At 36.7% G+C, this 25030-nt stretch overlaps 1 protein-coding gene and 1 pseudogene across 1 annotated transcript; both read right to left on the bottom strand.

The window, feature by feature from the left end:
• Window positions 1–9324: 9324 nt before the first annotated feature.
• Window positions 9325–15944, bottom strand: LOC132031811 (expansin-like B1; annotated as a pseudogene).
• A 998-nt stretch (window positions 15945–16942) lies between these two features.
• On the bottom strand, window positions 16943–24569 carry LOC132031810 (expansin-like B1). The gene is made up of 5 exons (XM_059421710.1): window positions 24266–24569; window positions 18535–18624; window positions 18120–18226; window positions 17700–18011; window positions 16943–17140 (listed from the first exon to the last, which is right to left on the bottom strand). Exons 1-5 carry the CDS (start codon window positions 24567–24569, stop codon window positions 16943–16945), a joined length of 1011 nt encoding a protein of 336 aa, XP_059277693.1.
• Window positions 24570–25030: the final 461 nt, after the last annotated feature.

Raw genomic sequence — 25030 nt, 5'->3', positions numbered from 1 at the left:
ATTTGATGTCCAATCTTGTGTAAAGAAAGCTAGAAATAATGTTGAAGCTATTGTTGGTTTATGGACTGTTGAAGCCTTAAATCAATTCGATGTCCAATCTTCACTTTTTATTTAAGCGTTCTTATTTGCCAATGCGCTTTTGCAAAAAAATGGTATTACCGAATACCGTACCGAACCGAAATTTGATTTACCGATTCCCGAATTACCGAACCGAAGTTTGAAAGTTCGGTATTTGGTATATACTTTCAATTACCGAATACCGAATTATCGAACCCGAACTTTAAAAATACCGAACCGAATACCGAACGCCCAGCCCTATATATAACATAAATATACAACAATAATTTTATTTATAATTTTCTTTACAAGAATTTAATACACGAATATCAGCCTTATATAACACACGAATATTTGGTCAAACCATGTATATATAATGGCTGATGACCTACACAAATTAAACTTCATGACTCCAAACCATAACAAATAAATTGACAATTCATTTCTTATTTTGAAAAGAACAAATACTTATTTGTTCAAGGAATCTAAACGTCAGTTTCATAGGTATTGTCATTTGCTTCCGGAATCGGGGATCACGGTTTTGTCGATTGCACCTATTTGGTCTTTTCACCTTCTTTTATTTGGATCTTGACTTGAGGTCAAAGACAACTTATCCATTTGTATGTTTTGCTAACAAAAATGATGCTATGTCTAGAATTTATTGAATTGTTAATGTGCTTGCTAAGGATTTATCTTATAATCACTCACAATGTCATATATTTTACCCAATCAGTTCAATTTGTCGGTGGCTAACAAAAGATAAATAAATTTAAAAGTATTTTAGCATAAAAAGGGATGAATGACGAAAATTAAAATAGAGAGATAATTATAAATGTCTTAGGATAGAGTATTTTGGAGATTTAAAATATATTAGGAATTAAATTGTAAAAAAATTAATTAGACCAAATATGTTTATAAGCTACAAAATCATAAGTTGGGAGAACCAATTGAAACACAAGGGGGGGGAGTGAATTGTAATTCTTTTTAGATTAAGTTAGTCGACTTCACTGCAAAGACTCAAACACTGGTTAGCGGACAGATAATAATAAACAGTAGAGAACAAAAAGTAATGAGACGCAGAGATTTTATACTGGTTCGGATCACCGGTGTGGTGCCTAATCCAGTCCCCTTGGGTTACAAGGGTTTCCTTAGAGACTAGGTGGTAAGTTGATTACAGCAGTGGTTCGTTTTGAACCGTAGTTCCTGTTTTGGACAGTTTTTTAATTGTCCTCTAGTGACAGCCTCGAGCTGTATAACTATCTATTCTCTCTTTTCTTTTTCGAATACTCAAAGACTTTTACAAGCTATAGTGCTTTTTACAAGATGAAGAGTAAATAAATGTTTTTGCTTAATTGAAGTTGTGATCATCTTTGGCTTGTGATGTCTCTCTTTCTAGCTGGCTTCTCGTCTGGAGATTTTGGCACTGAATCAATCTTTTCTAGGATTGATTCTAATTTGGATCGCTCTAAGGTAACCCAAGAGAATTTATCCTCAATCTGGGATTCAAGTGATTTCCTGATTGATCTTCGGATCTTCTTTGTTGGTCTTCTTTCCTTTGTAGCAATTATGTGATTTGCCTTGAAATATTGTTGGTCTTCTTTCCTTCATATCCGACATATGAATCTGCTTTGCTGTTCTTCTATCCTTAGTGATAATGATGTGATTTGCCGTGACCTCTTGCTGGTCTTCTTTCCTTTGTAACTGAGATAAATCTTCCTTTGTTAGCCATCAAATCTTGTATGAAATTGTCCTGCTGATTTTACTTCCTTTCATATGCGTCTTCTTGATTGGCTATCAGATCTTGTATGGAATTGTCCTGCTGATTTTACTTCCTTCCAAATGCGACTTCTTGATTGGCTAGATTAGGTCTTGACTCACGTATACCTCTTCTCTGATTGATATCATGGAATATATTTTTTCCTTTTCTGTGATCTTGATTTGTATGGCTGAGCTAGTACTTTTCATTTTCTGTGATCTTTTTAGTTTCTGCATAATACGATGGCATCATTAAAACAGTTACTTACTTTTAACCTACAAGGCTAACAATCTCTCCCTTTTTGATGATGACAACAAAAAAGGAGTGTGACATTTTACTTCCCTGTATTTTGACTTGATGCTCCCCCCGAGTTTAGTCCATCGTTCCATTGTGCTCCCCCTTAGTCTCTTTCATCCCCTTTGACATCATCAGAAAGGAAAAAAAATAAGTGCAAGAGCAAGCACAAAAGGCATACAAACATAATGAACAATAAGCACCCACAAGTATGCAGATAATAACTAAGCTACCTAAGTTAACCACATAGTTTTAGGGGACACAAACAGCCCCAAGCAGATAGTCATCCAAAACATATAGTCAAAAAAACAGTCTTAAACAGCTAAAGGAAACATCAAAGGATTAAGAGCCCCTTTTCCAATAGTACTTCTGGGTATTGATGATGTTCGAGGAGAAGGTGTTGTAGGAAGTTTCAACGTTATGGGATAGGGTGGAATAGGAGTTCTGAGCAGCAATAGCTAGATCAATAGTGGAAGTAGTGGTTTCCTTGCTCAGGGAGTCGACTCGAGCAGTCAGGTTGTTGACAACTTCCGTTTGCAGACCCTGCATGCTTACCCGTAGCTTTCTCACATCAGCGCTAACCTCTTTGGAAGAGCTCAAGACCTTCTCAAGAACCTCAGACATCTGGTGGAGGCCAGTATCCAAAGCAACAACACTTTGCTTCACCTCTGCAATCTCACGAAGCACTTCTGAAATATCTGTTTGAGGGGTTGCTGGCTCAGCAGGAGTCTCAACCTTTACCTTGGCAGCTTCCTTCTTTACCCACTCACCATTCAAGATAACATACCACATACTTGTAAAGGCCTGATGATCATATGAAGCAGTGACCACAAAATGATGAAAGTCTATGAGATCAACAAACAAGTCCTTTAAAATGCGAGATATGATCATACCATAAGGAAGGCTGGCTGAGGGAGAGGTGTCTAAGGCACTCTCAAGCATATAATCCTTGAACCAAGTGGTCAATTGACTTTGTATTTCTTGAGTAGACAATATACAACATACACATCCCTTGCAGTGATGGTGCTAAGGTAGCCAACTCGAGGAAGCAGGGTAGTGGCAGCTATATGAGTAAGAACACGGTTAATAAAGCATAAATTAGAGGGTCCAAAGTCAGAGATGTCAGAATCAGGTTCAGAAATAAAAGCCCTAGCCTCTTCAAGAGTAACTTTAATATTTTCTGGCCAGACATTTCTCATAAACTCTATTGTAACAGAAAAATTTCACTCCAAAGACCTTTTTAAACAAAAATTCATTGACAATAATCCTAGTTCCCATAACTAGGGTTTCCAATTCTCCACTACCCTTAGAGACCCTAAGATTTGCATAGAACATTCTTACGGGTTCCAGTAAAACTTCTGGTTTAGAGAGAGCAAAAACAAGGGGCAATTTTTGGGTTTTGAAGATAGCACTTACATTGCAATGACAATATTTGAGTTGATCAAGATTGATGAGTCTACCAGTAGCAATATGCCACTTTTGAAGAGATTAAACTTTGCTTTTTCAGCAGATCCCCAGAATAGTTGTATGTCCTCGGGTCCAAAATTATCATCCTCCTCATTCTTGGTTTTCTTTGAAGCATTTTCTTTAGACGGAGGAGGAGCACTTCTTTTCTTATCAGCAAAGGTTACAATGGTCTCATCATCGGAGCAGTCGGAGAGATTCGCATGTTCCTCAGGCCATGTTACTCTTTGCAGACAACGACTTGAGCGTCTACAACCAAAACTTTCTCCTTTGACACGAACCATTTTGAGGGAAAAAGAAGGGTTGGAAGAGAGAGATAAAAGGTGGAGGGTTTGAGGAGAATAATGACGGAGGAGTATAAGTTATAAAGGCGAAGATGGAAGGGGAAAAGGTGTGCTGGGAGACAAAAGGATTTGATTGAGGTGACGGAACGGAGTATTGGGAAGGGTGTAATTTTGGCTTTTGGGTCTCCAAGGATAAAATCATTTGGAAAACTAGCTTCACTTCTCCATTCTCGTGGGACGTTTACTTGTTGAGGCTCAGAAGTAGTTTTGTAAACTGTTTCTTGAACATGATTTCCTTCAGTTTCCTGAGTTTGAGATGGCTCAGGTGGTGGTACTTCAGTAGTCGACTCAATAGTATCATTAGTTGACTTTGGTGCTGAAGTCTCTTCTCCTGTATCATCATTTACAACACTTGTGTCTTGGAAACTTGGGTTAGTATCAATAAATACAACATGAATAGATTCTTCAATAGTCATGGTTCTTTTATTGAAGACTCTAAATGATCTACTAATAGGAGCATAGCCCATAAAGATACCTTCATCGCTGCGAGGATCAAATTTACCAAGATTGTCCTTACCGTTATTGTGAATGAAGCACTTGCATCCAAAAAGATGAAAGTAGCTTATATTTGGCCGCTTACCTTTACAGAGCTCGTAAGGCGTCTTCTTCACAATTAGCCTTATTAGACAACAATTTAAAATGTGGCAAGCACTATCTGACTGATCTATTCTTTCTCTTAAAACTCCATTCCTGATTGGAGATCTTGGTGAAGAAAAAGTTTGTGTGTAGCCTTGTTGAGCACAAAATTCTTCAAATGATTTATTTTTGAATTCCTTTCCATGATCACTGTGAATGGTTGAGATAAAGTATCCCTTTTCTCATTATACTCTTCTGCAAAAGATCTCAAATTGGGTGAAAGCTTCATCTTTGTGAGTTAAAAACATAACCCATGTAAATCTTGAATAATCATCCACAATGACAAAACCATATTTCTTTCCACCTATACTAGCAGTCCTAGTAGGGCCAAATAAATCCATATGCAAAAGTTGAAAAGGTTTAGTGGTGCTAACAACGTATTTTGATTTAAAAGAAGAATGAGTCTATTTTCCTAATTGACATGCATCACATATATGATTTTTAGAAAAGTTTAGTTAAGGAAGTCCAAGGACCAAATCATGTTTAGAAAGTTTCTCAATCATATGCATGCTAGCATGTCCTAGTTTTCTATGCCACAGCCAAGGATCACTAGCTATGGATGCAAGACAAGTGAGAGTAGGTAAATCAACATTATTTAAGACATAAATATTATCTACTCTGTCGCCAATAATGATAAGGTTCCTTGCTGCATGACTCAGTGTGCATTTGATAGCATCAAATAAGACTTTGAATCCTGCATCACATAGTTGACTGATGCTCAATAGATTGTATTTCAGTCCATTCACCAGATACACTTCCACTAGATCACATGAAGGACTGAGAGTGATGCATCCTACTCCCACAACATCTCCTTTTGCATTGTCACCAAATCTAATCTGACCACCATCTATCTTTTTCACTGATTTGAAATTTTCTCTTTTGCCCGTCATATGTCTAGAACACCCACTGTCAATTACCCACATATCCTTTTAAAAAGTCTTCTTGGGTTGTTCCTGCAAGACAAATAATTTAGTTTCTCTTAGGTACCCAAGTTGTCTTGGGTCCTGGAGGGTTAGTGGTGTCTTGCTCAACACTCGTGTTTTTGGGCTTCCAAATCCATCTTCCTGACAAAGTATTTTTGTTCTTGAAATTAAAAGACTTATGACCTATTCTGCTACAAGTATAGCATGTGAAGGTTTTTGGAAAAGTGTTTGAAGTAGAATAGAATTCAGTTGATGAAAAATCATTAGTCGACTGGTTTCTTCCAAATCTAGAATTAGTTCAAAAGGAATTCTATTCGATCTGAAAAAACTGTGGCTACGTGACTTCTTAATGCTATTTAATTGCATTTTGATTTCACCTAGTTCTTCTTCGAGCAACTCTACTTCAATTTGACTTGCTTCTAGTTGAATTTGTCAGTTTATTTTTTATTTGGATAATTTATTTTATTCATCAATCATCTTTTGAAGGTCATCAATGACCAAGTCAAGAGATGCTTGAAGATCAATACATTTGGAGCAAGTAGGAGTTCTTACCTCACTAGTATCTGATTTGGCCATGAAGCAAATATTTGCTACATCTTCAGACTCTGATTCATCTTTATCACTCCAGGCTCCATATGATCTGGAGGTGTGCTGTTTTTTGTAGTTTTTCTATTTTTAGTTTTGGACACTCAACTTTAATGTGTCCTGGCTTTCCATATTGATAGCATCTGTCATCATTCTTTTGTTCATCATTGTTTCTGTAACCACTTCGTTGTTTTTGTCTCCTTTTCCTCAGAATGCTTTTGACTCCTCGGTTGATCATTGCAAGGGCCTCATTGCTGTCATCATCATCATCATCATCTTCACTTTCATCAGTGGTAGCTTTGAATGCGACCGTCTTTTTCTTTTCTTCTTGAGCATATCTTTTGATATGATTTGTCTCAAAGGCCCTAAGATTTCCTCTGAGTTCATCATATGTCATATCATCCAATTTTAAACTCTCAAGGACAATAGCTTTTGTCTCCCATGCCTTAGGCAAACTTCTTGCCAGTTTCCTTACCTATTGGACACTCGTATAGACAGATCCAAGTGATTTTAGTTCACTTAAGATCTTACTAAAGCGAGTAAATATAGATTCGATGTCTTCGTCATCTTTCATCATGAACATTTCATATTCCTTTTGGAGAGCATCAACTCTGGATTTTCTGACTTCTGATGTGCCCTCATAAGTGACTTGCAATTTGTCCCACATTTCTTTAGTTGTTTCGCAGTTTGAGATCTTTCCAAATTCTTCACCGCTAACTGCACAATAAATCAAACTAATAGCTCTAGCGTTAATTGATATTACCTTTTACTACTCTTTTGAGCATTCAAATGATTCAGTGTCAACTTTTTTCTTTGGATCAACATTCGGTATTTGCTTAGGTCCATTTTTTATTACCAGCCATGCTTGGCAGTCAGTTGAGATGACAAAGATTTTGAACCTTTCCTTCCAGTGGTTGTAATGCAATCCATTGAAGTATGGTGGTTTCAATGGAGAGTGACCATCTTGCAGAATTGCACCGGGAATGTGATAGCTGGACATTTTGATCTTTACTCACGTGTTGTTAAGCGACTTCCTGTGAGACCTGCTCTGATACCAATTGAAACACAAGGGGGGGAGGAGGTGGTTGCGAATTGTAATTCTTTTTAGATTAAATTAGTCGGCTGTCTAGATAGTTAGTCAACTTCCCTGCAAAAACTCAAACACTGGTTAGCGGACAGATAATAATAAACAGTAGAGAACAGAAAGTAATGAGACACAGAGATTTTATACTGGTTCGGATCACCGATGTTGTGCCTAATCCAGTTCCCTTGGGTTACAAGGGTTTCCTTAGAGCCTTGGTGGTAAGTTGATTACAACAGTGGTTCGTTTTGAACCGTAGTTCCTGTTGTGGACAGTTTCCAATTGTCCTCTAGTGACAGCCTCTACCTGTATAGCTATCTATTCTCTCTTTTCTTTTTCTAACACTCACAAACTTTTACAAGCTATAGTGCTTTTTACAAGATGAAGAATGAATAGATGTTTTTGCTCAAGTGAAGTTGTGATCATCTTTGGCTTGTGATGTTTCTCTTTATAGCTGGCTTCTCGTCTGGAGATTGTTGCATTGAATCAATCTTTCCTAGGATTGATTTTGATTTGGCTCGCTCTAAGGTAACCCAAGGGAATTTATCCTCAATCAGGGATTTGAGTGATTTCTTGATTGATCTTCGGATCTTCTTTGCTGGTCTTCTTTCCTTTGTAGCAATTATGTGATTTGCCTTGAAATATTGCTGGTCTTTTTTCCTTCGTATCCGAGATATGAATCTGCTCTGCTGGCCTTCTTTCCTTTGTGATAATGATGTGATTTGCCGTGAACTCTTGTTGGTCTTCTTTCCTTTGTGACCGAGATAAATCTTCCTTTGGTAACCATCAGATCTTGTATGGAATTGTCCTGCTGATTTTACTTCCTTTCATATGTGTCTTCTTGATTGGCTATCTGATCTTGTATGGAATTATCTTGTATAGTATTTTACTTTTTACTTCTTTCCATATACGTGTTCTTGATTGGCTAGATTAGATCTTGACTCATGTATACCTCTTCTTTGATTGATTTCTTGGAATATATTTTCCTTTTTGTGATCTTGATTTGTATGGGTTTGAGCTAGTCCTTCACGACTTTCGTTTTCCTTTTTGGTTCCTGCATAGTATGATGCCATCATTAAAACAGTTACTTACTTTTAACCTACAAGGCTAACACCAACTTATGATTTTTGGCTGGTTTGGCTTATAAACAGGTAACTTATAAGCATTTCGTTATTTACCAAACTCGAAAATAAGCCAAATAATACTTTTTACCTTATATTGACCAGCTTATAATAAGCTAATAGTCAAACATCCTCCAAGTACTAAAGAAAATAATTTAAAAAATAAGCAAATATATATACCTACGTCATAGATCTCTACTGCTGTAATGTGTTGAACATACCTCTGAGTTTTGGCTTAGTTATTGTTATGCCTAAGGTGCACCTTTTTGGCCTTTATGATGCGATGATGTAATGCTGAGCTATGATGTTTAAACTCTTCAAAATTGTTACTTGTTGTGTGTTGAATCCTCCAAAAGTAGTGCATTTTCGAAGAATATAACACAGGTCCGATAACATTTTGGAGAGTCCAAGCAATATAGATACTGAGATAGTATGGCTATCTGGTTTGTATTCCCTTACTACACATCTCATTCACACGGTCTTTTAGCCATCTCTATTTCAAAGTGAGAAAATGACTTGTGCACTACCTTCCAAATTTTAAGGTTCATCCGTTAAATGCAAAAATTTTAGTGACCTCACCTTTGAGTCATCCTTGTTAAGAAACTTCTCTTCTTTATATGCACTCTTTTGCACTATTTGCTAGGCTTTTTTTAAAACTTGAATCGGAAGTACCAAAAGATATGCATATGACATTTTTCAGGTACCCTTAAGACTTCAATTTTGAGCAATTAATATTATTCCAGAACGTGACATTTTACCACTCAGTAAAGAAATTATATTTTATCAAGAAAATTGAACAAAAAGAGTGAATTTTATTCATATTATATGTAACATTCTAGCAGTACATAGTATATGACTAAGGTCATCATTATAATCAACACAAAGATCCTAGCACCTACTTATCACACGACATTATAATCAACACAAAGATCCTAGCACCTACTCATCACACGACATAATTTCGTCTGACCTACTAATAGCTATATAGGAAATATACTAGTAATTGCCAAGAATGGCATAATATATATGTTGGGAATATTAATAGTAATAATATTTAAATTGCTTAAGAAACTTGAATGTCAGTCTCAATGGTTTCTCCGACAGTCCATTCAGCTGGAATTACAGCCCTTTCAGACTGCACCCATTTGGTCTCAGCAGCAGCACTAATTAGTAACCTCACTTGAAGGTCTCCATTTGGTGGATTTGACAAATCCCAAACTGCACCGTATGCTCTCCTCATTGATATCCATGAACTCGTTTCCTCCTACATCAACCACAAAAAAAAAAAAAAAAAAAAAAAAAAAAAAAAAAACGAATGGTTACTCAATTTATATTATTCATGTAATAAAGTCATTAAAATTAACTTTTGTAACAGAAAAATAACTTAATTCTACTTATATATCATCAGGTGTTAAATGGATAGGTTGGATTGAATTTGAACGGATCAAAATAGACAACATTAATAAATTGAGGATAAAATTCAAAAATAGCCATTTTCCGGATTTGTAATTGAACAACACAAACAAATTTAGAGAGAAGACTTTAAGAAATAGTCAGGTTTTGAATCCATGACACTGTCATATATAGAATTTTCACTTGTTTTAAGTTTAAAATTCATGATATTATCATGGTGTTTTCGCATCAAATTAAGCAGCTACTTTTCTATGAATCGTCAAATTAAGTAGCTAATTTTCGATGCATTTTTAACACCAAATATTTTCCAAAAACTGGTCCGGAAGTCGTGCATTTTTATACATAAATGGACAAGTCATTAACTCATCCAAAGTTGACTTAACCAGAGATGAGTTGTGTCAAGATGGTTAAACAATGTGTCATAATCCAACCCCCATAAGTGTACCAAGTTTTATTTTGTTTGTTTGTTTTCTTATAATTTTGTTTAATAACAATATAAATTAATAAAACCTTCTTACTTTGTTATGGTTGTATGTAACATATGAAATACAAGTTTTTTTTTTTTTAATAAGGCTTCTCATGAGTCAATTTAGGCTACATATTTAGCTCACATCGTCAAAATATTTAGATGAATTGAATTGGATATGAAAAAGTAGGCTTAGTGAATAAATTAGAGGACCATTAATCCGCCCAAACTTGAATGAGTTATACTTTCATGAGCTAATTTTACTACTCTTACATATCAAAGAAAATAAAATTACCGAAAATTGCTAAATAAGGATGCACACAAACCTCATAGACCTCGAGTGCAAGGATGTCACTAGCACCACCCTGGTTCATAACAACTAGTAAAAGGTAATCAGGATACTTGCTATGTTCATGGATTTTAACCATGATGTTGGATCCATATCTGCAAGAAACTCTTCTGTATTCTACATCAACTGTGCCTTTTGCAAAAAGAACCTGACCCATTCTTGATTGTTTGGCTAATCTTGCAAATCCTCTATAGCTTAGAGTAAAGTCTGTTCCATGCCCTTCTTCATGGTCAGTAGCCATTACTTTTACTCCCTCTTGGGAACATAATCCCTTTTTTCTGCACCTTACCTTAAAAATCCATCCCCAAAATGAGGAGCTATTAACATTTTGTGCACATGTGAGATCATCACAAATTTCCTGAAATGAGACTTTTACATGAGTAATCACCCGCTTATACCCATTTATAAAATTCGCCCATTAAAAACAGTACATACTACATTAAAATATATAATATGTGAATTATATATTCTTGAAGGTATACAACATACACACCTGCTGAATATTTTTATAAATATTTTTTCCTATATGCACGAAGTGTAATATTTTTTAAAATGGGGGTTTTGGTTAATTGTTTCCCTGATTTAATGTGACGTAAACTAATTTTGTGATTGTGTTATTATAGTGTGTAAATTTCAATTATTTTAATGTGATAAAAGATACTTTTATGATCGTGGAGTTCATTTATTTTGTAAACATAATAATTTTATGACTTATTACAGTAGGTAAAATTTAGTAATTATAGGTAAAATATTGGTACCTGGTAGCATCCACCACAGCTAGCACCATTCTTGAATAGACGGCTAGAGACTGCACAAACTTCTCCATTGTTCACAGTTCTGCCATATTCTTCATACCCACAAGCTCCATCTGAATCAAATGTGTACGATTAAATGTAACAGATATGGTACGTATGAGTTTGTGGAATTTAAGTCATTTTATGAAAATTGTTTTTCTGGATAATGTTTTCCAGTTTTTGGATGGTGAACGTAAAAAAGATTTTGTGAAAAAAAAAATTAATTTAAGATTGATAATAATGTTAGGAAATCAGGTAGTGTTCAGATGGAATTTTTTTGGTATTCAATTGTGTCTAAGTGTTGGTTGGAGCAATGATATAAAGCTAAAAGTTGAGATAGTCATAAAGAAAATCGACTTATTTTGTCGATTCTTCATGAAAGATGTTTTCCTTGGAATATATTTTCCAACGACCAAATATCGAAAAATGTCTTAATTTGACTGTTGACAAGAACGCAAATTATTCTCAGTGCTCAAATGGAATATAGTATGTTGTTTGTGTTGGGTCCATCCCTTATTTTAGGGAAGAAAACACTTCCCTTGTTTTGAGGAAGAAAACACTTCCCTTGTTTTAAGGAAGAAAACATCTTCCTTGTATTTGGCAAATTGTCAAGTCTTTGCTTGAGTCACCAATGACATCAATAGGTTCATCTCACACCTATAAATAGGGAAGCTTTCTCATTTTGCTAAACACACCAAAATTGAAGAAGACAACACATCCCAAAGAGAGAAAAATCTAAGAGAATACTCTTAGTGAAAGGCCTAAGTAAGAGAAGGTCTTTGAGAGAATTTTACGTGGTAAAATTCTTGAGTGTCATTGGGATTGGGGTTGTGAGGTTGAGTGTTATAAACACTTGTAATATTTCTTCTTTAATAAGATGCAGCGACAACGTGGACGTATTGAACCACTATGTTTATTTATTCTTCGCTTACATCACGGCGTAAGTAGGTTCATCTGGAGATTGGTATTTAAGTGGTCATGGTGGACAAAAGTCGGATTTGGGATTTTAAATCCTAACAAGCGGTATCGAGCAACGAGGTTGTGTTGTGATTTAGAAAATATGGGAGGCGAAGATGGTACGAACGGCATCGGTAAATTCGATGATTTTGCGTTACGGAGAATGCAAATTGAAGATTATTTATATGATAATGAAGCAAACGGATTGGGATCTCGCCGACGGACAGTTTCATTCGGTATGTCGAAAGAACGTTGCTCACGACGTGGCAAAGGAAAAGACCACCGCAGAATATGATGAAGGTATTGTTATGTATGAGAAACCTTCGAAAATAATAAGGTATTTCTCATGAAGAAACTATTTCATCTAAAGATGATGGAAAATGCTCGTATTCTTTGCACACGTAAATGAATTCAATACCATTGTAAATCAATTGTCATCGGTAAAAATTGATTTTGATGATGAAGTGCAAGCTCTAATTTTGTTGGCATCCCTACCAAATAGCCGGGATGAGAGCGATCTTCAACGATGTTAGGGGATCGTATCCTTGCGAGGTGTTGGAGAGGCATCGACGAGTTACGCTTTTAATGTTGAAAACGGAAGCAGACAGCGTAAACTAAACCGAAATAGGGGCGGATCGAAGTCAAGGAATGGCGGGGGTCGATCCGGACCGGGACGAACACATGAGTGTTGGAACTGTGGAAAACCGGTCACTTCAAGAAAAAAGCTAAAGAAGGAGGACGACATAGGGGCCGGAATCAACGCTTACGGAAGACATTGGCGATGCGTTGTTGCTATTTGACGGCCCGATAGACTCTTGGGTGCTTGACTCGGGAGCGTCCTTTCATACCACCCCACATCATGATATAATGACAAACTACGTGGGCGGGAATCTCGGCAAAGTTTATTTAGCCGATGGAGAGCCGTTGGCGTTGTTGGCACGGGAGACATTAATTTGAAGATGTCAAATGGATCTCGTGGAAGATTACAAAAGTTAGACATGTTCCAAAGTCGACGATAGGTCGGCTTGATGATGAGGGATATGATCTCAATTTTGGTAATGGGTCTTGGAAAAAAGGTGCTATGGTAGTTGGCGAGGAAAAGAAGATTGGCACTCTCTACACGGGACTAGGCGTCATTGCATATTATGTGGTTGACAACACAAGAAGACGATTTTATCAGCCGAAGGGGATGAAGGCTGTGACAAACGGCTTAATTAGGAGTCAAATACCTTCATACGTGTGAGAGCTTTCTCGGAAAACAAAAGCGAGTAAGCTTCTCAACGGGCGAGGAGTTGAAGGTCGAAAAGGCCGGAATTGGTGCACACGGAACTGGGGACCTACCACATGTTCCTCTCTTGGAGGATCACACTACTACGTGACCTTATTGATGATTCAACCGGAAGGTGTGGGTTTATTTTATGAAAAATAAATCCGATGTGTTTGGGTGTATTCAAAAGATGGAAAGCCATGGTCGAGAATGAAACAAACCTCGAAGTTGAAGTGTTTGAGGTCCGACAACGGCGAGAATACATTGATGGTGATTTCAAACGGTATTGTGCCGATAATGGAATCAAGATGATGAAGACTATTCTCGAACGCCGCAACAAAATGGAGTAGCCGAAAGAATGAACTTGAACGAACGTGCTCGGAGTATGAGAATACACTCGGGACCAATTACGGGCGGGGATGAATACAATTAACCGAGGACCGTCGGTTCCTTGGATTTCGAGAATTCGATATCTTTCATTTCAAAGTGTTCGATCGCTTATCATATGTTCATAATGATGATACGGCTAGAGCAAGCTTGATCCAAAATCAAAGAAGTGTTACTTTATTGGCTATGGTGACACCGAGCTTGGTTATCGATTTTGGGATGAACAAAATCGGAAGATCATCCGAAACGCGAATGTTGTCTTCAATGAAGAAGTACTTGTGCAAAGACAAGTTGCAAAAAAAAAATTCGGAATGTCGGGACAAGGAATCGGAAATAGTCGATTTGAGGGACTTTCCGACACTGAGCATGCCGGTACGAGGCGGAGGAACAAATAATCCGAGAAGGTGCAAACAAATCAACGGACGCCAATCACGGAATCTTCCGAGGATCGGAAGCCGATTCACGGTACTCTCCATCCTCAACTACATTCTACTCGGCCGCAATGTTATGAAGAAGCAATGCAAGTCGATGAATCGGCGAGGTGGGAGCCGGCAATGAAAGATGAGATGGACTCCCTATCGGCAAATCATACATGGGAATTAGCCGAATTGCCAAAGGATAAAGAGGCATTGCAAAACAAATGGGTTTATCGGATAAAGGAAGAACCCCGATGGAAGAAGGCATTATAAAGCAAGGGTCAAAGGGATTTCAACGAGAAGATCAAACGCTCACAAGAAGAATATGTGAGGAAAGTTATCAAAAAGTTCAACATGCATGATGCCAAGCCAGTTCGGGGCGAGACTTTCGGTTGTCGAAAGGATCGGTCGTCGACAAATTGGGGATGAGAAGAAAGCGGATGGACAAGATACCGGACATTGCACGTACGATGGGAGTTGTTTATGAGCAATCCGGAAAAGCAACAACGGGAGGTCATGGATATTCGGATATACTGAAAGGTAGCTCGAGTTCGGCTACGTATTTCCGAAAATCGGAAACTTTTATGTTAATGCGACAACGGTGGTGATGTTGACAAACCGAAGCCGTGTTCGGCTTCGCTGGCATGAAACTAGGAAAGAGCCGTTGCGATCAAAGTGTGAAGACAAATTAAAATTAGTCTTCAAGTGGGAGATTTGTTGGGTCCATCCTTATTTTAGGGAAGAAAACATTTCCTTGTTTTGAGGAAGAAAACATATTCCTTGTTTTAAGGAAGAAAACATCTTCCTTGTATTTGGCAAATTGTCAAGTGCTTGCTTGAGTCACCAATGACATCAATAGGTTCATCTCACACCTATAAATAGGGAAGCTTTCTCATTTGCTAAACACACCAAAATTGAAGAAGACAACACATCCCAAAGAGAGAAAATCTAAGAGAAATACTCTTAGTGAAAGGCCTAAGTAAGAGAAGCTCTTTGAGAGAATTTTCTGTGGTAAAATTCTTGAGTGTCATTGGGATTGGGGTTGTGAGGTTGAGTGTTATAAACACTTGTAATATTTTCTTTAATAAGATGCTGCGAATGACGTGGACGTAGCTCTCACATTGAGGGTGAACCACTATAAATCGTGTGTGTTATTTATTAACGCATCACGGCGTAAGTAGGTTAAATAAGGAGATTGGTATTTAAGTGGTCCGGCTGTGACCCTCCAATCTTTCCTGGGAATCTGCTTACAAAAGTCGGATTTGGGATTTTAAATCCTAACAGTTTGTATTTTGTGGGAGGGCATGCATCGTCCACCATGGAAAGCAGAAATGGGTCAATTGGATCCTTTTCTATTTGATTAGAAGAAAATGTCTCTATAATGATTTCTTGTGGTATGTTATTTTTAAATGTGTAAAAATAACATTTGTTTAATAAAGAAAACGTAAAACTAAAACAAATTTATAAAGAATTAAGAAAACCAATTGACGCAGCATGAACATACTCGGATTGCCCATGCCATCATCTGTGTTATAATAGGCTGCTTTTGATACATAAGTTTGGCTATATCATGGAGCAGGCAAGATCAAGATTAGGCACAGTTGCAGAGTACAATGTTTAAGAGAGTTTTCCATGACTCTGGTTGCATTACTTTCTCTTTTTAGTTGCAATAATAGCATGACGGTTATATTTACATCTCCGTTGGGAGGATGCAAGATTTATGTGGCTGACTAAATTGCTCTCTGAACTGCTTTTGGCTCGGACTGTATATACTCTAAATCCTAGATTTGATCTGCCTATGTGGGAAGATAACAACAACATACCCGAGTGTGTCCACAATGGGTCACGGGATGGGAGGGTAGAGTGTTGCAAACCTTATACCCTACCTTGCAGACACATAGCGAGAGAGGCACATATCTTTTTTACGGTATTTCTAAAGATTAGGTGGAATCTTTTTTGTGACGGTATTTCTCAAAATTTTCAACCCCTCCGCAAAACCAGGCCCTGTCAAATGCTAATAGTTCATGGAATTCAGTACAGAAGCTCGCTCAGGCTAATATACTCTGTTAATCAAGATCACATTTGCGCTTCTCTACAAACTTGCATTTAATTTTGGAGGTGACAAATAATTATAGCAAGTGAATTTTTGGTTTCCTCGAGTTGGTGAATGGATATAATTTTTGTTGCTGAGTATTGCATCTTTTTGAGGTGATCTCCGTGTCTTTTTTTTTTTTTTTTTGCTTCTGGCATGAGTATAGGCAAAGTTGCAAGTTGAAGGGCACTAGTAACTATTGTTAATAAGCGTTTGTTGAATTTATAGCAAATAGAACATTTTATATTTTCTCTGTTGCTACAGAATTTACTCCTAGTCTGCAGCTAGTGTTTCTGATATTCTTGCCCGGTTTAAGCATCTGAAATAATTGATTCTTGTCTTATCACAAGTAACATAATCCAATATCAAACAAGAGTACACACATCAAATTTATTGATTCGAGCTATCGGTACGAAATATGCCACTCGATATTTTCAGTACCATACATAGAGTACTTAAGCTATACTAATCTATATTTTCAGTAGTGCAAGTAGAATACTGTGTAAAAATAGTAGTAGTAAGTTTGGTGGTTGGAGTGTTTTAAGTAAGTTGAATGAAGGTGTCAATCAGAACTTCAGCCTTCCAATCACTAGGAATCAATTTGAGGGGCTGCACCCACACCACTCCTGCACTGCCTCTCACTTGAAACCTGAACTTCAGTGCTCCCTTTGGTGGATCTGAAATGGCCCATACTGCACCAAACATCCTCACCATTGACTTCCATTGCTTGTGGGACTCCTGGTGTGTGTACAAATTTACAAGTTAATTCTACATCAGCAAAGCCATACATGGAATTCTTTCTTGGGATCACCAATTTAAGATCACAAGTCCTATTCTTGATTCTAAACCAATCATTTAACTAGGAAACTATGAGTACGTGGATTTTGCAGAGGTGAATACAATATCTAGAGTTAGTGAGTTAAGAATGAAAGTTATCTTCTTATATATGTACATTTTGAATTTTGTTATCTTATTAAATATGTACATTTTGAATTTTCTTTTTGCGTATGCTTACATAGTTTGAGCCAAAAGCATTGGGTTCAGTTAAACCCACGCCTTCGATTTGTTGCTTGTATTGAAGAGGAGCAAAAAGGGCGAAAGTTGGTGTATTATAATGGAGTAGGTACAGAATCTTGGATTAAGTATTAGTAAGAGTTATCAATTTATAATTGTGAATAGAATTTATTTTTGAAAGATTTTAACAACAACAACAACTACTATCCTAAATAAGTTCGGATCGGCTGATCATAGTACTCTATTTAAGCTCTTGAAGGATTTGAGATTTAAGAAAATGTACCTCCCAAACTTCAATAGCCATGATATCGCTTAGTCCACCTTTGTTTAACAGTACTATGGCTAAGTAATTAGGGAAGTTGCTGCTCTCATGAACCTTAACCACAAGATGTGCACCAGTTGCATACTTGCAAGGAACTCTTTGATACTCTATTTCAACCTCACCCTGCCCGATAAGCTTTGCAACCATTATAGGCTTAGCTAATTTTGCGTAGGCGCTAAAGCTGAGAATAAAATCTGCTTTCTCTTCGCCAGAGTCTGTTACCACCACAACTGTCCCCTCTTCATTGCAGTAGTCTGGATGCTTGCATTTCATCTGAAAAAAGTGTTCAGTTAAAAAACAAAAATTCAAGATTGCAGTCTAGTTGGCTCAAGGCAAAAAAGCAAATGACCAGAAGATGTTATAGGGTTAGAGTTTGATTACCTGATAGTATGCACCACAAGAAGTGCCATTGTTGTATAGCTTAGAGACGCCACAAAATGCTCCACTGTTGACTGTTCTTCCATATTCTCCATAGCCACAAGCTCCACCTGAAAGTGAAAATAGTTAGTTGTAGTTTGTACAGCAATATTTTTGTATACAAGCTAAATATTGCTCTACAAAATACAGAAATTTCCTGCAAAATGGCTACGGAAAAATCTGCCTTTTTTGTATCTTAAAGAGATTTGTCTGTATTTCTCGATCTGTATATGGACAATATCTCTTTAATAGAAGTTGATTTCATGCCTCAAATTCTTTTTTTTAGTTCTGCTTTATTCTATTGTTATTTCCAACATAAAAAAAGTATAACTATGTGAGAATAATTAACATGCACTAAGGAGTGAGAGAGAAATTATACTTGGTTTGACTAAGTGCCCAACATTTCCATAGAAGGTTGCCTTAGCAGTTATCGACGTGTCAAGACCAAGTCCATCACAGGAACAAAGAACTGGCAGGAGAATTAAGACGGAAATTACCAGAATGGAACAGCTTTCAAGTTGACAAATCATCATCACACTATACTAAAAGTGGAAAGCTCCTAAAACAAAAGTTGAATTACTAAAATATTCATCAAATATTGAATGACTATTTTATCCTTTTCTTAAATCTTACTACTAAAATATCCTTGGACTAAAAAATAAATTTACTCAATAAATAATAAATGTATACCATACCGATTGCCAGGTAAATGAGAAGGCATAATTCATGTATTTGCTTTTAATGATAATAATCTCTACGTCCACTCTTCTTGAGAATTAGATGATTCTTTGTCATTCAATTTGATCATTAATGGTTAACTTTTCTAGGGATTTACGTTTTTTCATTTATCAGAAATTAATTCTTCTAACTCCTCATTCATGTATCACCATTTAATTGCTATAGCCAAGTTCTGTCCGTTTAAAGACATGGATAATTTGAAGAGTTAGTGATTGAAAGGTTTTTCAGAAGAACAGGAGCCAATTAGGACTCTAAGATTTGTATAAGACCATCAAATTTCGGTATTTGTTAAAGTAACTCAAGGAGTATGCTTGGACTAAAGCTTCTTCAATTATCAGATAATTTAATCGACTTCCAATCTCCTCCCCTCTATGCTTGAGCTCTCTCTATAGTGTGAATCGCCTCTTAAATTTCTCTTGAACCTATCTTTTCTGTTTCCTGTATAAATCAGCTTTATTCAAGTAGTAATATATTAGTCGTTTTTTATGCTCTTCTTGCTAATAAATTGCTAAATATTATCTTTCTAATAGTCAAATTTTCTTGCAGTGTAGCTCAAAATATAACTCATCGGAGCCGACGAGGTATGAATTTTGCAATGATAAATCTTCAAATCGATCATCGTCATGTTGATTGTACATGATCGTTGGAGTGCTGGATATTACTTTTTCTTTTCACGTAATCCTTCCTCAAAGAGTAAAAAGATACTGAAATGAATAGATTACTTATATCCTTAGTGGTTTTCAAATAATCTTGGTTATTAAATTATAGTAGCATTTTTTCTTCTCCTATCATGATTTTCTTGATGTTGGGTAGACTTCTAGGATGCTCCCTATTTACCCAAAGACAATATAAACTTGTATCATAGATTAATCTGTCGTGTTCGAGGAGATTTGTCTTTTTGAGGAGATGGAGGAAGTCGGAAAAAAAAAAACATTGGCTTAAAAGTTAACACACAATGGAAGATTACTTAATTGTTGTCAACCTATTAAACTTCTAAAGTTTTCCTTTTTGTTTTGGTTTGATATCAGAAAGCAGTGGAGCAAGATGCAATAGTAACAGTGAGGAAATCCTATTCGGCTCATGAGTGCCAAGTGTAATGATACCAAAATGTGATGTTTATAGTTTATACCATGTGTTTGAACAATTCATTGTTCTGATCTATTTTTTCCCTCTAATTTTTATTTTTTCCCCTTTTACCCTCCTCTGTTCATCTGTCAACTTCAAGATTATTTGCACGATTTTTGATTAGTCGTCCATTATTACTCCTGTTAGTATATGATTTCCTTCTTATCATGTTGCAACTAATTTTGTGTTGCACATGTCCAAAATTAGTATTTATATGTGTTCGAGTATGTATTTGTCTTTAAATTAAAGTATTCCTCTATCTCAATTTATATGATGTAGTTCGCTTTTCGAGAGTTAAACGCTTTTCGAGAATCAAACTTCTTTATTTTGATCGTGAATTATGACATATAATTATTAAGTTTTTTGAAAAATAGTTTACATAGTTAGAAACTACATAAAAAGTAATATAAATTACAATAATTAATAATTTAAAATATTGAAAGTTAAGTGTGCAAGATTTTCAAACATCAAATTACGAGTTGTTGCTTTTATGTATGTTTTGATTTATATTTTATAGCTCAAAGAAGTTCAAAAATATATGAACCATTTAAAAATTTCACATTTGCAGTACAAAATTTAATTTAAGTGTTTTGGGATAAAGGTGCAACGCACGTTCCCTGACACTAGTTTCTGAAAAAGCGGTGTTACTGATCAGAAGAGAAGACTTTATTTTAATTTTCAAAGCTCAAGAGAGGAAGTTCTGTGTTTATAGAGATATAGTGAAGTTAGGCATTCATGGTTATTAGCCACCTTGTACTTTCCATTATGGGCAATGGGAACCAGGTGGAACATAAAGACTAGCTCATAGATTTTGTGACCTTGTAAATAAATGAACATCTGCGTTCTGTTTTGACTTCCTTTGGATTGTTTAATGATGTTCTTACTGAATCTCTTTCTAGTGACAGACAGGTATACGAATAATATTAGTTATATGTTGCTTAAACTATACTCCCTCCGGATAAAAAAAAAGTTCACTTAGCCATTTACACACCCCTTAAGAAAATACTAACTCCTAGACAAAAATAGATAATTTGACTAAATTAACCCTAATTAAATAGGCATTGAGATTTGATCATATAACACTTAATAGGGACAAATATGAAAAAACAAGATTAATTCTTTCTGGATTTGCTAAGTGGACTTTTTTTTTATCTAAGAAAAAAAGGCTAAGTGGACTTTTTTTTTTTATCCGGAGGGAGTATCAATTAAAATCCAAAACTTGGCCCATTTGCGATGTTTTCACACTCTTGTTGGGGCAGTGAATATCTATTTACGCGTTGTGTAAAAAGTCTACTCTTTTTTACTCTTTTTTAAGAAAGAAAAGTCTCGAGTAATGAACACCATAACAAGAGAAAAAACTGTTAATCGTCCCACATTCATTGGGGGTATGAGTTGTTATCTCTCTATATGCTTCGGATCCTCACTTCATGAGCTAGCTTTTAGAGTTGAGTTACGTCTAAAGTCTTTTATTTTCTTTATGACTGATAAATAGTGTAAATATGTAGTAAAAGAATATTTTGTAAATCTTCTATTTTAGGTTAGTATATTTTGTAGCCTAATATGACGTTGTAACTTTGGTATATTTACCAACTCAATCAAGGAGAATGATCACGGAATTAATCTCTTTCATGGTATCAGATACTAGGGTTTCTTTTCCTCCTCTTCCGCTGCCCTAATTTTCCGTCGTCCTTTTTTTTTTTTTTCCGTCCACCTTTGTGCCTTCCATCAATGGCAGACACCAAGTTCCACCCTGCTTTGGCTGTCTCCAACATCAAGAATCACATTCCTATCATTCTTGAGATGGAAACGGATCATTATTCGGCTTGGGCCGAATTATTCAAGCTTCATGCCCGGTCTCACCGTGTCCTTTCCCACATTCTCGCCGGAAGGAGAAGGCTCCTTCCACCGCCGAAGAAAAGGAGTTGTGGTCCACCTTGGATGCCACGGTACTTCAATGGGTGTATGCAACCATCTCCACTGACTTATTGCATACGATCATCGAAGAAGATCTATCGGCAAAGGAGGCCTGGGATCGCCTCCGTAATCTTTTTCAAGACAACAAAAACTCCCGTGCAGTTGCATTGGAACATGATTTCTCTCATGTCAAGATGCGGGATTTTCCCAACGCTTCGGCGTATTGTCAACGGCTCAAGACCTTGGCCGATCAACTCGCAGCGTGGGGGCTTCGGTGACCGACAACCGCCTCGTTCTCCAAATGGTGGCTGGCCTCACCGACGCGTACAAGAATGTGGGCACCTATATCCGGCAAAGTAAGCCTCTTCCATCATTCTCCGAAGCTCGGTCGAGTCTGTGCCTTGAGGAAAAGGCACATACTGAATGATCCGTTTAAGAGCAAGCATATGCGTCTCTCGTGGAGCATGCATATGAAGACAAATCTGCTGTACGGCATAAGCAATATCCGGTCTAGTGAAAGTAAGATACTGATGCTGATTGGGGGGGGGGGGGGGGATGTCCCGACACACGACGTTCAACGTCGGGTTATTGCGTGTTTTTGGGTGATAATTTGATATCTTGGTCATCCAAGCGCCAACCTACTCTATCCCGCTCCAGTGCGGAAGCAGAATATAGGGGGGTTGCTAATGTGGTCTCTGAATCATGCTGGTTACGTAACCTCCTCTTGGAACTGCATTGTCCGGTCCCTAAGGCTACTTTGGTATATTGTGATAATGTCAGTGCCATTTACCTTTCAGGAAATCCAGTTCAACATCAGCGCACCAAGCACATTGAGATGGATATCCATTTTGTTCGTGAGAAGGTGGCGCGCGGCCACGTACGTGTCCTTCATGTTCCGTCCCGATATCAGCTCGCCGATATTTTCACTAAAGGACTGCCACAGATCTTATTTGAGGATTTTCGGGACAGTCTCAGCGTTCGTAAACCTCCCGTTTCGACTGCGGGGGTGTGATAAATAGTGTAAATATGTAGTAAAAGAATATTTTGTAAATCTTCTATTTTAGGTTAGTATATTTTGTAGCCTAATATGACGTTGTAACTTTGGTATATTTACCAACTCAATCAAGGAGAATGATCACGGAATTAATCTCTTTCAATGACGTATAAGAGTCACCCACACCTAATACCGATGTTGGATTCCCATATTATGTTATCACCATTCCAATATTCAGCTCTGGGATTACAGGGGCGTTAAAGTTCCACATTGGTCGGAGGTATGAGTTACCGTCTTTTTATAAATATAAATAATTACCACAATGAGCTAGCTTTTAGAATTAGAAAGTCGCCTAACAATTACCACAATGAGCTAGTTTTATGCAGTTCTTCTGCCTTAGCAAATCTATGCTACATAACCTTAAAGTCTTAATATCAAAAACAGAAAAGACTAAAGGAGGAATTCAGAGCAGGAAATGAAGAAAGAGACTGTATCTTCCTGTCAATCAAGTAACAAGGACTCTGATAAATGTAATGTGTTGAACATACCTCTGAGTTTTGGCTTTGTTATTGTTATGCCTAAGGTGAACCTTTTTGGCCTTTATGATGCGATGATGTAATGTTGAGCTATGTTGTTCAAACTCTTCAAAAATATTGTTGGTTGCGTGTTGAATCCTTCAAAAGTAGCGCATTTTCGAAGAATATTAACACAGGTCCGACAACATTTTGCAGAGTCCGAACAACATAGATACTAAGATAGTATGGCTATCTGGTTTGTATTCCCTTACTACACATCTCATTCACACGGTCTTTAGCCATCTCTATTCCAAAGTGAGAAAATGACTTGTGCACTACCTTCCAAATTTTAAGGTTCATCCGTTAAATGCAATAATTTTAGTGACCTCACCTTTATCCTTGTTAAGAAACTTCTCCTCTATATGCACTCTTTTTCACTATTTGCGAGGCTTTTTTTAAAGGGAATTTTACATAAATGACTACAATTTAGGGGTTTAAAATTGGGCATAACTACATTTTCAATATTTACATGGCGTAGCTACTTTTTTTTTTCGCTGTATTCGTTTTTTTTCCTGTTGTATTCATGAATACAGTGAATTTTTTTCTCTTTTTTCACTGTATTCATGAAATGACTATCTGTATTCATAAACAGGCTCGTTGTATTCATGAATACAGCGAGTAAAACTGAATACATAAAAACATAGATACATAAAAAATTAACAAATACACTCTGAAAAAAATGAATACAATCTAAAAATATATAAAAAAAAAAAGCTCAAAAAAGTAAATACAATCGCCATATTCGTGAATACAACAACACCAACCACTAGTTCCGACCAAATCCAGATATGCCCGAAATTTCGCAACCACAATAACAAAACAAGTGGGCCTCCTCAGAGCTGACAGAGATTCCTTAGTTTTTATTCTCAACGTGGAAATTGGAACCCGCTGTTTTAAGTTTGCCAAGGTAAAGTTAAATCTGTGCTTCACATCTGTTGCTTGTTTTTGAATGGGAAAAATAGGAATTTCACTATTAAACAGGAGTGCATGCACGTAAAAGAAAGTGTAACTACTATAGATGCGCCAGAATCCACCACCGGTAGCTCTCCGCCGCCGTTGGTGGTACATTGAATACAATTTTTTTGTGGTTTCAAATGCAGATCTGGTTAATAGCTACATAAATCTGGTTAATAGCTACATAGATCTGGTTATTTTTTGTGGTTTCAAAAGCTCTTATGGTGGCGTTTTCGGCCAGATCTGACGATTTTCGGCGTGGTTGTGGCGGCGGCTTCGGTGGCCGGAGCTCAGGCGGCTGAGCAGAAAAAGCAATTAAGAAAAAAAATATTATAAATTGTAAAAATAAAGTATTCTGCTTTAAATATTTATGTAGTTATTAATTGTATTTAACATATTACTTATAGCTATAGAATATAATTAATCTAAACTATAGCTACTAAATATAAGTATGTACTAATAGTTAGTTATGCCATGTAGATATCCCTTTTTAAAACTTGAATCGCAAGTCCCAAAAGGTATGCGTATGGCATTTTTCAGGTACCCTTAAGACTTCAATTTTGAGCAATTAATAT

This window comes from Lycium ferocissimum, chromosome 9 (assembly GCF_029784015.1).
Source record: "Lycium ferocissimum isolate CSIRO_LF1 chromosome 9, AGI_CSIRO_Lferr_CH_V1, whole genome shotgun sequence".
NCBI classification, from domain to species: Eukaryota; Viridiplantae; Streptophyta; class Magnoliopsida; order Solanales; family Solanaceae; genus Lycium; species Lycium ferocissimum.
The sequence above is the reverse complement of the archived record's forward strand: the minus strand, read 5'-3'. Positions and strand labels throughout refer to the sequence as shown.